Here is a 14,629-nt window from a genome sequence, read left to right as displayed (position 1 = left end):
CATACTAAAACTATTTCATAATAATCGGCACAAACTTTAACAATGTCATTACATATGCAGCAAAAAGTGTTCAAGGATTTCATTTCATTTCAGTTTGTGTTGATTATTACATAATGCTTTTTAAATTATTTTTTTATTACATTTGGAAGCCTGATTTTATTACATTATTGCATATTGTGGCGTTTTTGCATAGTGAGGCGCTAAATAGCATCTCCATGTTTCATGACTAAGATTTTGTGCTGAAGGTGATAAGAAGTTGATTTCTGCCATATGTAGCATTTAGCTTGCTAGCCAAACCCATTAGTTTTGATCTCATCTGATCAAAAAGCCTTCTTCCACTGTACATACCTGTGGATGTTTGCAGCACAACGAAAATGACCTTGAGCCTTTTAGAGGCTTCTCTGATTAATGTTCCTTGCTTTCTGCCTTTTAGTTTAGGTGGACGGCCATTCATCGGTAGGTGTGGCTTGGCAGCTGTACATGATCTTTTTATTTTCAGGCTGTGGAACAATACCCCGTAAGATGTTAAAGGGGGAGCATTATCTGTTTTCCCGGCATATAGTGCCATTTTATAGCACAATCAAGCAACTACTGTATGTTACGCTTGTTACTTGTTATGTTATGCGGCACACTACTCCACAGTTTTATTCCTAAGCTTTCTGCTGTGTCTCTTGGTCTTCATGACTAATGTTCTGTTTCTTGACAAATGTTCTGTAATGAACCTCTCAAGCCTTCACAGAACAGCCGTATGTATTTATACCGAGATAAAATTACATGGCTGCACAATGGCACAGTTGGCAGCACTGCTGTCTTACAGCCAGAAGGTCTTCGGTTCTAATCCCAGCCTGGGGTCTTTCTGCACGGAGATATTTTTCCCTTACATGCGTGGCTTCTCTCTGGGAGTTGAATAGAAATCCACACACCTGTGTTCAGGCATTTATTTTTTAAAACGTCGCAGCATTTGCGATGTTTTAGCCACTTCTCTGTATTGGTTTATCACATAAAATTCCTGTAAAATATATCCAAGTTTGTGAAGTTAAAAGTGCCTTTAAAAATGCTCCTACTAACTTTACTTCTAGAGAAAATTTTTTGATTGAATATTTTTTTTTCAAGTTGAGGCACAGGTCACAAATCACATAAAGAGGACTGGGAACACAAGACAAAACTGTTATTGTTCAGAGGGGGAAAATGCTTTGTGTGAAATTGATTATACACCGCCTTGTCAAATTTCATTAAGTCAGGTGGCTTTGGCAGTGTTAACCTTCAACTTTGCTGTGCTCAGCACTTGGTACATAGCAGAGACACAGCAAAGTGGTGCAAACATGCATGGTGCAGAATAGAGAAGCCAAACAAAGAAAAGGCATGGTTGTCCTGCCTGTGATTTATTTGAAATACTCAAGCAGAAAACACTGCATGAGGAGAAAGGCCTGAAATACAGACGTAAACAGAGACAATCTGCAGCACAACATTAAAGGAAGCACACGAGAACCAACCACAAACACAACAAGTCTATGGATTGTGAAAGTAAGTAATTTTCTGACACAGTGTATGTGTGAAAGTGACCAAACAAATGGTGTGCAGATGAAACTGAATTAATGAGTGATGCAATCAGTCCAGGGATAAAAAATAGTGAGAAATCGCATCAGAAGCAAGAAACAAGAACAACTGAACAGAAATAATAAAACCAGTCGACATGATCCATCCATTCACTTGCTAAGCCTGGTTCCTTGTTTTCAGGGTCTCATGGTTCCCATCTTGGTCAATGGGAAAGTGGTTGGCTACAGGTTACCAGTCTATCACAGGCCAACATAGAGACACACAGATGAAACAAACATGCACACACACACAGCTGAGGGTGATGGTGGTTATCTAACATACCAGGTATATTGTGTGAAGGTTGGAAGGAACCCATAGATCAAGGGAAGATACACAACACACAAACTTGGCTTGGTTTTGAACCCGGATATGTTACCAATATTTGTGTGCAAAGTAATCAAGGTAAAGCTGCTACTTTTCGGGAACAGACAGGCCTGCCATGTTTGTTTTGTAGTAGAGCGTGGCAACAGACCAAGCCCCAAAGAGGTATTTGTGGGGTGACAGATGAAGTCCTTTCTGTCTTTGTTTCCCTCTTGTTTGGTTTGTCTCTCTGACCTGTGAGGCTTACTAGGTGGAGTCCTGTGTTTTCACCCTGCCATTGTTCATCAGGCATGTGGTGGGTTCAGTCCTGATGCAGAGAGAGAAAATAGGCTTGTAGGCGTGACAGCAGAAAACACATTAGTGATCCCCCCCTTTTATTCTTTATGAAACCTTATTTCAGCGCTGACGTTCTTATGCAACGCCACCCACTGAGGTCCCTTTAACACCTCCCACACACACACACACACAGGAAAACACACACACATACACACCCAACCCACACAGGACTAGCCTTCAGCATGTTTGTTCTGCGTGGGAGAGAAATGACATCACGAAGTCCACCTGTGTTGTAAGTGCAAAAAAAAGACAAACAAAACAAACATCACAACATTAATGCAAATGTACTTTAGTTCAGAGATGTGCAAAAAACAATCTGCGATAATTATTCCAGTTTTTCATGAACCGAAGTCAATCAGAGTCCTACTGAAGTTTTTTCAATATTAAACAAAAATAGAAGAAGAATATGCAGCTTTAAAGTGTATATCAAAGTATTTATCTGTTAAAATGGACTCTACATTGTCTACCCCATAAAATCTCAATAAAATGTGAAGAAAAGGCCAGGGGGAATATGTTTGCAAGGAAGAGTAAACAAGCATCTAAAACATCAAGTTCTTAGAACCAGACTTACCCAACATGCACAAAAGATCTTATGATACTAAGGCCACACTGGGGTATCGATACTCTCATAAGTGTTAACTGTGATTTGCTGTTGCCTATGAAAAGTTATTAATTTGCTTCATCTTTCAGACACTGTGGCGTTAGGCATGGCGGTGATGTTTGCCACGCAGTTCCCAAGTTAATGTTAATAATCGCTGTTTAGTCCTTAGGAAAAGAAATGTGCATCATAACTTGCTACCGTGGCTTTGGCGGACTTTGTTTGTTGGTTACCTTGGTAAAGTTGTGTAAAACACCTGTGAATAAATACATTTGTCTTTTAGACTATTATAATTTTACACTGAGAAATTAACCTCTCACTGCAAACCTAAACAAAATTTAGGTTGTTATGTGTTTTGTTGTGGCCATTTCTTATCAGTGACGACCAACACAAAACCTTTCTTGAGGAAATGGCATGTTTTCTCATCTTTCCTACTGTGAAAATCTTTGGTGGCTGTTCCATCATATTTTTATATTTACAGAAATTTACATTGTTGATTGTGTAAAACCCCCCCAAAAAAACAAACACTGTGATGTTTTGTTGCTGGAATAAAGAGGTTGTCTGAACATTTTTTTCAGGAGTGCCAGTGCTCTCAGGGTGCTGTATTTCAGATCTGCTGGTATCAATGCTTTCAAATATTAGCAAATTTAAACCCCAATTAGAAATAGCAGTTGTCAAATTATGATTTTAGTCAAAATGTTAGCAGCTTCGTTTGACTTGGACTAGGCCAGTACATAGCCTTTGATTTAATATTTGAGGCTTTCGTGTGTGATCTGGATCGTTTGTGTGTAACCCGGTGTTACTTGTACCTAAGGACTCAAACTGGCAGGAAGTTCTTCAGGTTTTTCTGGTAGAAAACAGAATCCATTGTTCCATCAATTGCAGCAAGTTGTCTTGGTCCTGAGAAAGTAAAGCAGCTCCAGGTCATCGCACTAGCACCACCGTGTTTGGCTGTCGGTATGTTCTTCTTCTGAAATTCTTTGTGAAAAAGACACATACAATTATCAATAAAAAGATGACTTGCCACTTTATATTCTTATTATTAATGCAACAATAACAAAAGTCCAGCTCTATTTTTCTGGCAAGTGGAGCAAGAAAAGGTTGGCTGGATTGAGGAATCTCTATCGTTACTGCCAAGTCTGACCTCATTATTGCCTCAGTGCGCATTGCTGTTGGCTGACAGGTGTGTGATAGATTCCCCAAACTATTACACCAGCTCAGCTGCACCACTGTGACAACACTGTGGAGGTGGAGAGCAATTACAGTCGCATATTTAGTTTTTATGGCGGAAAATGGAGAAGTAATTTCCTCACAAATTACTTTAGGACAAATACTTTGAAACAAAAGTTTACGAGAACCGAAACTCCTTTTATGCAAAAGAGTGCAGCCAAGACATCTGCTTGACAGCTGTGTTTAACGCTCACATCAAGTTTTAGTTGGTTTTTCTGGGGAGTTTATCCATACGGGCTATTTAAGAAATCTACCTGCTTGTGTTGAAACACCTCTCCACAACTTGTGTTAAACGGTTAAATGAGGCCTTTGGAAATATTTCTCTCAGAGGCATTTGTAATGTTTGGGAGCACTTTATAAATATGTATATAGAGGCAAGCTCCCACCAATGAGCTGTGTTAAAACTGTAAATTTTGCAACTATAATTCTCACTCTGGTTTATGCGGTGCACTCATCTTGCTTGAAAATAAATTGTACTGAAATAAATCTTTGGCGATTTTCTGGGTTCCTAATGAAAAGCTTGCTTCTAGGGTGTTGAATGTAATTACATTAGTGGCTAAATCAATTAAAGTACAGCTAAAAAATATATTGTTCTCCAATAGGGCAATTGCTTTTCAAACAATGAGAGTAAGAAATCCATCTCCTTCATCTGTTTGTTTACACAGAGCTCACCCACATTTCCTGCTTAGATGGTCCTTGTAGCAAAAGTGATCACTCAATCCTTTTGACATATTCCCATTAAAAATTTATCTAGAAAAATCTGTCTGTTCTGTTGAACAGAATCAAAATCTGCTTTGAAATTATTTATCTGCTTTAAGAAACATCATGAAGGCTGATTAGGATTTTTTTTAAATTATTATTATTGTTTCATATTTCAAAATGGACAGGATTTTATATATTTTTTTAAATACAAGGGAAAGTTCAGCCTTGTGAGAACGTGGCATAATGGCAAAATTTGTGGAGGTAGTTCTCCTTTCTGCTGTTGCTGTTGTTTAACATGCCCTCTGTGTATTTCTTCTGTCTTTTCTCTTTCATGGAATACATAGTCAGAACATTTACCACAGATTTAATAAAATAAATATGTCGGAATGTGAGTCTTTGTTAGAAGAAGTCAATCTGGAGAGTGTTTTCTAGACTGAGCGTTACTGACTCAGGAGGCCTTATTATTGAAATGGTTTAAATTCCTCAGCCTTGAGTCAGTCAGAGCTGCTCCAGCTGTGGAGACATTTCCTGGTGATGTCCAAACAGGTTCCCTCACAAACATCTATCTTAACTCTCAGGTGTTTTGTGGACTAGTAATGAAATATTTTGCGCCCTTGCTTGTGGGTGAATGCCGCATTTCTGACAAATGTCTTTCAAGACATTATAAACATGATTTTTTTGTTGGTGTTTTTTGTCTCTGCTCTGCATAAAGTGAAATAAGAGCTCTAGAAATGTTCATTCATCACTGCTGCTTCACATCATTACCAGTAAATGCCACATAGATGGTGTCTTCTCTGTATTTTGAACATCTTGTCCTGCAGATCCACGTGAACCTCTGCAAGGTTTGCCAACATTCACACCCATTTGGGGGAACAGTGAAGAAGAGGCTCCATTAAGAACCTCAGTGTAAATGAAGTCTGTTAGCAAAACATTTTGCATCCTCCAATACTGAGATCAAAGGAACAAAGAGCACATTTCATGACTTGAATCTGGCCGGCCATCCCCAGTTTCTCTCTTTAATGTGTGTAAATATTATTCATGAAAGTGTTGAAAGCTTTCTAAGGTATAAGTCAGGTAAATCCAACCTGACTTTAAGTAGACGGAAAATGTGTTTAGAGAGCAATAGCTATATTTTCCCAGCTCCAGAGAAGACTTTGTGTTGGCATGTTGCATATAGATAAAAGATGAAATGGTTAGAGAAAAAAAAGGAAAAAAAACTGGAATCACAAAAATATTTTTCTCAACGGGATTTAAATGTCTCTGATGACTTTTAGATCACTTTCTTTTCAATTGTGGCACATATTATGTATAAATATGTACAGTTTCATTCTGCTACATCTATGTTTACTTCGAAACATTTGTGGCATGCGTTTATGTAAGACTGATTTACCTCCAGTCTTTCAGTGGATTAAACAATCAGTTTACAAACTGTCAGAGTCAAAATGACTAATGTTGCTTATTACCTAAAGCGAATTAAAAAGAAAACAAACTTAAGCTATATTTTGTATTGTAGTATTATTAACATTTTGCAATTATTTAAATGCTGCAGTATATGCATCTTTTACAGCTTTTTTCCAATAGATGTGTTCTTTTGCTTCTACTTCTGACCTTTTTTGATGGCTTTGTACTCCATTTTCTAAATTTGCATGGTGGAATTGAGTCCATTCTTTTATGAAAATGTTTTCTCTCATTGGCTTAAATTCTTAATATTTTTAGCTTAAAATCTGGAGCTATGTTTTTCCCATGAAAAGTAATCCACTTTGTGTGAAACAGAAAATCAACCTGGTGAAGTACTCGTTACTTGATCGCTCAGTAAAACATATTTCTAAATGGATTAGTTTGTTTGATAATTAATTTGGAACAAAAATACTGAAGAAGATTTTTTTATCCACAGATTCCCTCATGCTCATATTTATACTGATATCTCTCCAAAGAAATCTGATGCACTATTCAGTCTGGGTAATATTTCCAGTGGCCTCTTAGGAGCCAAACAAGGAAATCTGATTAATGTTTTCTTATGAGCCTTTGCCTGGAAAACTTTTAGGGTAATACCTCAACTCTGATGAGAGCAACCCCCAGCCTTAATCCAGCCGTGTTTTAGTCACGTTGTAGTCACACACACACACACAACAAAAATCAAAATGGAAAATGGAAATGGAAAAATGAGGCACAACCTTCAGCAGGAATATCTCATTTTAAATTTTTCTAGTATGCCATTATCAGTTTTTGTTCATAGTAGTGTGGATATTTTGACCTACTCTACGAATCTTACTTGTTTGTAGGGATAGAAAAAAATAATACAATTGGCAATATGATGTATTGTACACCATTAGTTTTTTGGTTGTTTTTTTTTTAACCAAACTGTGTTTTACAGCCAAACTAAAGTAGTGCACCATGAATCATCTTGTGGTTTGACATTCAACAACAACACACCATAAAAGAATATGTTTTTATCACAGTGAATGAGCTATGGCATGTGAAATTCAAAAGACTTGCAACAAGAAGTGTCATTGTAGCTTGTGTACACATTAACTTGCAGCATGTGATAGTTAGTTATCTTTTCTGCCACTCAGCTGTAAGGCATCATTATGGGCGTGGCCTGATAGGCTGCCCTGCAAGCTGAAGCGCGTCATCCTGAGAGGTGCTGAGAGGGTGGGGTGGCCATAAAGTCTTGGTGAGTTGTTGGTTTCCTTCTGCGGATAAGAGCAGCTTTATAAACTAAGGCTGGCACTGTGAGTGGTTGCTGTGCATATGTACAAAGTAAAAAAAAAAAGAAAAAGAAAAACAAACCCACTATACATCAGAACGTCTAAATACAGTTTGTAGGGTGTGTGTAGGCGAAAGTGTGAATACAAGGGTACAGTAGGAAAAACATCAGAAAACACCAAATCACACATCTAATTTCAAACAGTATGCAACATTTAACTTTATTCTCCTGATTCCCTCTTAGGTTTAATCTTCATCACACAGCTTCTAGTGAATTGTTAAAGGATCTGAAGTTTCCCATTTTTTGTGTGTTCTGATCTAAACTGGCATCGAGTAAAGATGAGAAAATATAAAGGCAGATAATTGTGTGTGTTGGGTAAAGACAGCCTTTCCTCTGAAAGGGTGAAGATAGGATGTGGTGAAGTAACGTTCAGAGACAAGCTCAATACCTTCCGGCTTATCATTGTTTAATCAGCTACTGGATCCTTCCAGAAATAGATTCAGAGTAGGACCAAGACAAAAATAAAATAAAATACAAAAACATTAAATGATGGGTTTTTTTTTAACCCCCTCTGCTGGGGGGTACATTACCATGAGGCCTTGCTGCCTGACTGGGACTCAAGTAGTTTGGAGCTCCACCTGTGTTTTATGACAGGGAAGGTGGGGGTTGATGAGGAACTGAGCTGTGAGCTTGACATTAAATTAGCATTGATAGCGGAAGTGGCAATGTTTCTCTTGCACCATCCCTTATCTCTACTGTCCCTGCTTCTCATAAAAATCCAATCTTTCTCTGCTATTTCGCTCCTCTGATCCTATTTAAACTCTCATATAAATTTTCCTCTCTATTTTATTCTTCAAGCTGCATTTTTATGTTATTAACTTCATGCCATCATTTTTCCTTCAAGCTAATTGAAAATATGTAATTTCAGCATAAAGAAATTAAGCAATTAGATTATCATATGTAATTAAGACACTCTGCTCAGTATAATGAAAACCGTCCAACCTTTTAGAAAATCCTATATAATTACAATAAATGTTCACATTTAAAAGTTTAAATATTTATTTTTTATCAAAATAGAATTTCATAAAGATTTAGTTGTTAGCTATGGAAAAATATTTACAATATAGACGTACTTGAAGATAAATACACATCACACTTAGTTAGAAATACTTTTAAAATATCCATTATTGTCCAAACACCTCCCAAATAATCTTTGCTATGTGTTGGCCTATCACATAAACTCTAAAGAGATTTAAATATTTTCACAAGGCACTAGGTATTTCCTATTGACCAGAAATCATTGTGAAGTACTTCAGTTGCTTCTCGTGTGTTTCTAGTTCATTCTCGCTCTCATTGTGGCCAGAAGACTTTGCTGGTGTCAGCCTCATATGTCCTGTTGGTTCACACCATGTGTAGCCTAACAGCATGCAGAATGAGGGAGTCGATATGTGTGACTATGCTTTCCTGCCCCTGTTAACCCTGCTGGGAGTTCCACTCCTGAGTAACGGCTTTGCAGCAAAGTGTTGACAAAAAGAAAGAGAGATACTTCACAGGAGGATTCATTTCAGAACGACATACACTGACTTTCGCCCAGGCCCTTACGTGCACACACACACAGTGCCACAGAGAAAGATAAACAAACACACTCCTACCAGAATGCTGTATCAGTGCCTCAAGATAAACGCACATACAGGCTGAACTTTACACAGGCCTATCAAGCCCTGAGTGTATCAGAGGACACGCCAACACACAAGTGATGATGAGCCAGCTCTGGAGGGACCCTGATGTTCCTAGCAGGGTCAGGGTGATGTCAGCCAGCCCGTGCCAGCACTAAATGGTCCAAAAACCTATTTGTAGCGACAGACATCACAGACATTTTTAAAATTAGGATGTCCTCATCAGGAACATCTATTTTTATTTTAAAGTCTAATCCTATGTTGAATATTAAACAATTATCAGCAACACTTCTACTTTGACTTTGCTCTAAAGCCAATTAGTTATATCTAATGGTATATTAGGCAACAGATATCAGGAGACGTCATGAGATGTGTTAAATAATCAGTTGGATAATTGCAACAGAAGTGACTAAACGAGGTTGTTTAGGAGTTACTGCTTTGTGTTGCTGCTAACATTCAGAAAACCCACTTTGTTCAAATATATTGCTTGTTTTTGACCCAGTGGGATACATTCGACTGTGGGCAAAGAAGTAAAAAAAAAAAAAAAAGCTAGTTATCCATTAACAGGTCACATCACCAGAGGACACTGGGTGAAATGTAACCAATTTGTTTGGCTTTCAGCAACTACTTGATTCAGGTCTGCTCAAGTTTAACATATCTTATCCTGTTTACACTTTATGAAACCAAGTTCCTGACCTGGATAATAGCCCAGCAGCGACCGCATTAAGCTATTTTAAAAATATCTAGTCAATTGTTGTTTTCACTAACAATAAGCTCCTTTAAGTCCCAGTTTAGATGATCTTATACCTATAAAGATGCTAAAAGGTTTAGCAGCCTGTTAGCTAACAGGCTTTCTGAGGGTGAGATTCAAGCTAAGCAGTTGGACTTTAAATAATTTAGTTAGCTTGCTGTTGGTCAATAGCTAATGTTTAAATTCAGGAGGTTCTCAGGATAGATTTAGTTATTCAGCTGCTTTCGTTAGCCATTAGCCTAACGGGGTTGTGTTTTTGTTGAGGAACTGCTGAGCAAAGCTATGGCCCAACTGTCGTGACATTTAGACCGAGGGCAACACTTGGCCAACACCTTCTTCATCCAGTGTGTAATATGTTGCAGGGAACTTATTGGGTATGCTTTGCAGGCACAGAAAATGATTTGTTTTGGTGCATGTTAGGCAACATAAATTTCGTTCCCATAAAACTGGGGATAATAAAACCGCAATTTCTGCTTTCGAGGCATTCTTTATATTTTAGGGTAATTACCTGAAGCAAATTAACGATGAGCTTCAGCGGTTCATATTTTTCTTAATTAAGAAAGAGCGGCTGTGGCAAGAAAAAACTTGATTCGTCTTCAAGAAAGAGTCATTTTGCCCCCATGTTTGTAAAAACCCCTTCATAGCTGCCTCACATTGCACAACTGTAAACACCAAACAGAGTGAACACGTTTCTTATTTTCAAGCTTTTTAATACAAACTTAATAAACTATCAGTCCCTCTTAACATGTAAGATACTGACTCCGAATACTTTGTTATACCGTTTGCTTTATCAAGTATTGCACAATGTAGGTACAAAATTAATATACGATTACATTTTGTCCATAATATAGCAAAAATCTTTAAACTCTTAACAGAAAATACAACTCTTATATTTTTGTCAAAAAAGCAAATATTCTTAAATCCCACCACTACGGAATAGTCTGTACACAATCTTCAGGATAGTCAATGTTTATTTATTTATTTATTTTTTTTAAAGATGGATTCATTTTATAATTTCAATAAAAAAAGGAAACATAAAGTTGCTGCAGCCATCACAGATCACTGGAGTAGTAAAAAGATATAAATGCAATACCATGTTGTAGAAACAATAGATACTCTGATATTTTACAAACTCTGTACTAAATTAAATTATACAATTAGAAAAAGACCAGGAATTCCCACTTATTGATGCCAATTTCTTGAAAAACTGGCAATGTCCAGTTATATTTAAATACTGAAAGAGGCCATGACTTATGGTGGTGTTTTTTTTTTCCTTTTTTTATCTTAAAACAGTTACATAAAAAAATATTTTGTGCTTGGTTGGCAAAAGAAATAACAATAATGCATTTTAAAGTTTGGGTAACCAAGCTTAGACAACTTGTACTGCAAGCTTCATTAAGAAAGAAAAAAAGAAAAAAAAAAGAAACAAGTATAACTCAAGGGGATAAAGTAATTGACCCTCGGGCTCATGCTCTTAGACTTGAAACTCGGATTTTACAGCTTACAAGTCTTTTTTTTTTTTCTTTTATATTTAACATTCTGTTTATGTTTAAACTTTTCTTTTTTTTGTTGAAATGTGCATTTGTGTTTGTTTTCCCCATCACATTATCTCTGGTCATTTCCGTATGAAGTAGTAGCTTAAGTAGTACCTTTTTGTGTACTAGTTGGCCATGACTGGCTGGAATTGCTGGTTAGAATACTGCATGTTGCCTAAGCTGAAACTCAAGCCATCCATGAGGGACTTGTCGTTAAGGCCACCGTAGGCCGCAAACACATCGAAGGCATTGCTGTACTGCAGCGGGCTGTCTGCGGGGAACAGAGCACTCTGGCTGCCTTGACCCTGCAGACTGGGGAACACAAACTCCTTGGCATTGGGAGACAGGGCAGAGGGTTTCTGGTGCTGCTGCTGCTGCACACCAAGTCCCAGCCCATACAGTGAGTGCATGGAGGTGGAGATGGCTTTCTGTTTCAGGAGACTGTTCACATTCAGGCCCAAGTTGGTGGGAGAGGTACGTGCCACTTTGTTCCCAGCACCGCTGCCGTTGTTGCCGTTGCGTCCACTGCTCTTCATTTTAGTGGAGCCGAACTTAGTAGCTGCGAAGGTGGCTGTTGTGAAGGTTAAAGGCTGTGTAGACCGGGGCATGAAGGTGGGACTGACCGCCGCCGAGTGGCCAAAGGGTGGAGAGGGAGAGCTGGAGCCTGGAGAGGTCCCGTTCAAAGGCTCGCTGATGGGCATAAAGACCTGTGCGTCTGGGTTGAAACTGTTTTTGATCTCCTTGTCCAAGTCAACCCCTCCATTCCCAGCTACACTTTCATTGCTGTCATCGACGTACAGCACCTTGACAGGCCCCTTCTCACCGATCTGGTAGGACACCTCGTAGGGGTCAATCCACACACTGAGGTCCTGGGGCAGATTGTTGCGGACGTCTTCGATTTCCAGCCCGCTCTCTTTCGCTGCCTTCTCGACCACGGGGTCCACCTTTTCGCCCACGTGGATGCATCTGAATCCTGAGCCCTTGTATGGCTTGTCCGGGTACCAGTGTCCTTCATACTTCTGCTTCAGCTGCCGCTCCAGCTCCTCGCCAAAGATGTTGACCCGTCTCCTTGGCAGCTTGTTGTACAAGTACGAGATGATGAAGTTGAGAGCTACTTGGATTTCAAGCTGCATAGCGAACTGCTGAAGTGTGCCAGGTGCGTGGAGATTAGCTGGCTGTGACCTTGAACGCGTCCACCGGCTCGGCTTCGTTTATCCGTGTTCGGCAACACAGACGTGCTCCAGGTAGGGGAGGCAAAAATCAAAAGTGCTGGTTTTGTAATAGTGGTGTCCTTCCACAGGGTGTGATCGATTTTCCTGAAACAATTATAAGGCAGAAAAAAAAAGAAAGGAATCATGAATAAATGTAATGCTATTCAGGTAGAATAAGTTAAAAATGAACTTAATTGGTTTGGATGGTTTATTATAAATGATTGCGTCGTCGTTTTTACTGTAGTAAGCTCAGACAAATATAACAAAAATGTCCTGCAAATAAAGGGGGAAAAAAATGTGCAACTGTAAATAAAGATAGAATGATTCGTGTAAATCCTGCACCTACATCCACATAGATGTAAAAAAAAAAAAAAAAAAAAAAAAAGTAGGCACTGGGCATATTAACCTTGCACTAGAACAGGGAATCCTCTTACATAACACAGCACTGGACTGCCTCCATAAGGCAGGAGAAAAGGAAAAGTACTGCGGGGGATTCTGCGTTTAATTAACACCAAACCTAACCGATTAAATGCACTGGCAATAACTGATAATGGTGGATAAGTTTGTGAGGAAATGGTCGGGGGATTGGATTTCAAAGCTTAAATGACCCTGTCACGGCGTTTGTTTCTGTCCGATTAGTCCCACTGATAAACTGTGTCGAAATAAGGACTTAACAACACCGCGTTTACACCCATGTTTGGCAATTTTTTACAGAGAGAAGAGGAAATCCTTTGCAGATTAAACGGCTATTTGCTAAATATTCAGTGAGACACGGGGGTGTTAAAATAATCGCCTTGCACTGTGACGTGCAAGAGGCGAGAACTTGTTGAGAATGATCAAATACTTAGAAATTCATTTTTTTCGTGCCTCTTGTGAGAAAAAAAATGTACACTCAAACAAATAATCGGATTATAACTCGTCTAATCAACGCGTCTTATTAGATAATATTCAGTGTTATGAAGTTCAACAGCTATTCACAAAATATCACAAAATAATCGAGGAACAACAGCAAATCGAGGCGCGTATAATGTCCACTATTTGCAAGGATATACTGTCATTTATTCCACTGAGATAAAATAAGGCATTCTGAACATTTTTATCTCACCCCTCCCAATAAATTCGTCGACCGACTGCCAGCTTGCAAAGTATGAACAGGTCTACAATACATGCAAAAATAGAAACCTTTACAGAAACGATTACATGAACATATGTGAAAAGAATACTTACGTTTTTGTAAAATATAAAAATGCTCAGTAGTTCTGAAGTACCGTTGGTTAGTGCAAATAGAAAACAAAAGTATAAATACTTTCTTCACATAGAATATATTAGCATTACAAAAAAGTATTCCAGTACGTGGTGATTTTCTTTTTTTTTGGAGAATTGGCGTTTAAGGTTTCAGTTTTTAAGGTTATTTTGCTTTTTTTTTTTTTAACTCCTTTCTTTATTCAGCAGGCTTTGCAGAGTAGCTCCCTCCTACTCGGGAGTTTCGCAACTTCGTCCCCTTCTGTCTCTGCGTTTCCTGTATTTATAGACTTCCTCCGCCGCGGACACGAGACAAGGCGGTGATGCGGTTTCAGAGGTCAAAACAATATCTAAGGAGGTGATTGGTCGTACAGACAAGTCCCGCCCCGCGAGCATTGACGAGATCGTGCTCTCATTGGCTGAAGGGTGTTGTCAGTCTGAGGCATATGATTCTGAGAAATGGGAGGAACGCCTGTGATGAGGGTTTGCGTCAGAGATAACCTAGGACTGTGCTGACAGCAAAAGGCAGAAGTAATTTATGATAAGAGAAAAAAAGTGCTGTTTAAAATAACATCTTGTTAGTGTTTGAAAGAAATACCTTTAGTAAAACAAATACAGATGTACATGTTTGCATTGTTTCTAGGAACATATGGGCTGGTCTATCCTTCATTAGATTTATTAGTGAGAGTATGCTTCCAATATCCGTTCAGTTCATACACCCAAA

At 38.6% G+C, this 14,629-nt stretch overlaps 1 protein-coding gene across 1 annotated transcript; it reads right to left on the bottom strand.

The window, feature by feature from the left end:
- Positions 1–10,610: 10,610 nt before the first annotated feature.
- LOC114159966 (protein Tob1-like) lies at positions 10,611–14,175 on the bottom strand. The gene is made up of 2 exons (XM_028042269.1): positions 13,891–14,175; positions 10,611–12,768 (listed from the first exon to the last, which is right to left on the bottom strand). Exon 2 carries the CDS (start codon positions 12,583–12,585, stop codon positions 11,578–11,580), a length of 1,008 nt encoding a protein of 335 aa, XP_027898070.1. The 5' UTR covers positions 12,586–12,768; positions 13,891–14,175; the 3' UTR covers positions 10,611–11,577.
- Positions 14,176–14,629: the final 454 nt, after the last annotated feature.

Source organism: Xiphophorus couchianus, chromosome 16, assembly GCF_001444195.1.
Source record: "Xiphophorus couchianus chromosome 16, X_couchianus-1.0, whole genome shotgun sequence".
In the NCBI taxonomy this organism is placed as follows: domain Eukaryota; kingdom Metazoa; phylum Chordata; class Actinopteri; order Cyprinodontiformes; family Poeciliidae; genus Xiphophorus; species Xiphophorus couchianus.
Note: the sequence above shows the minus strand (reverse complement) of the source record. Positions and strands in the feature narration are given on the sequence as shown.

What these genes read in the sequence shown, in the direction of transcription:
- LOC114159966 (XM_028042269.1), bottom strand. Translation starts at nt 12,585, where the DNA reads ATGCAGCTTGAAATCCAAGTAGCTCTCAACTTCATCATCTCGTACTTG.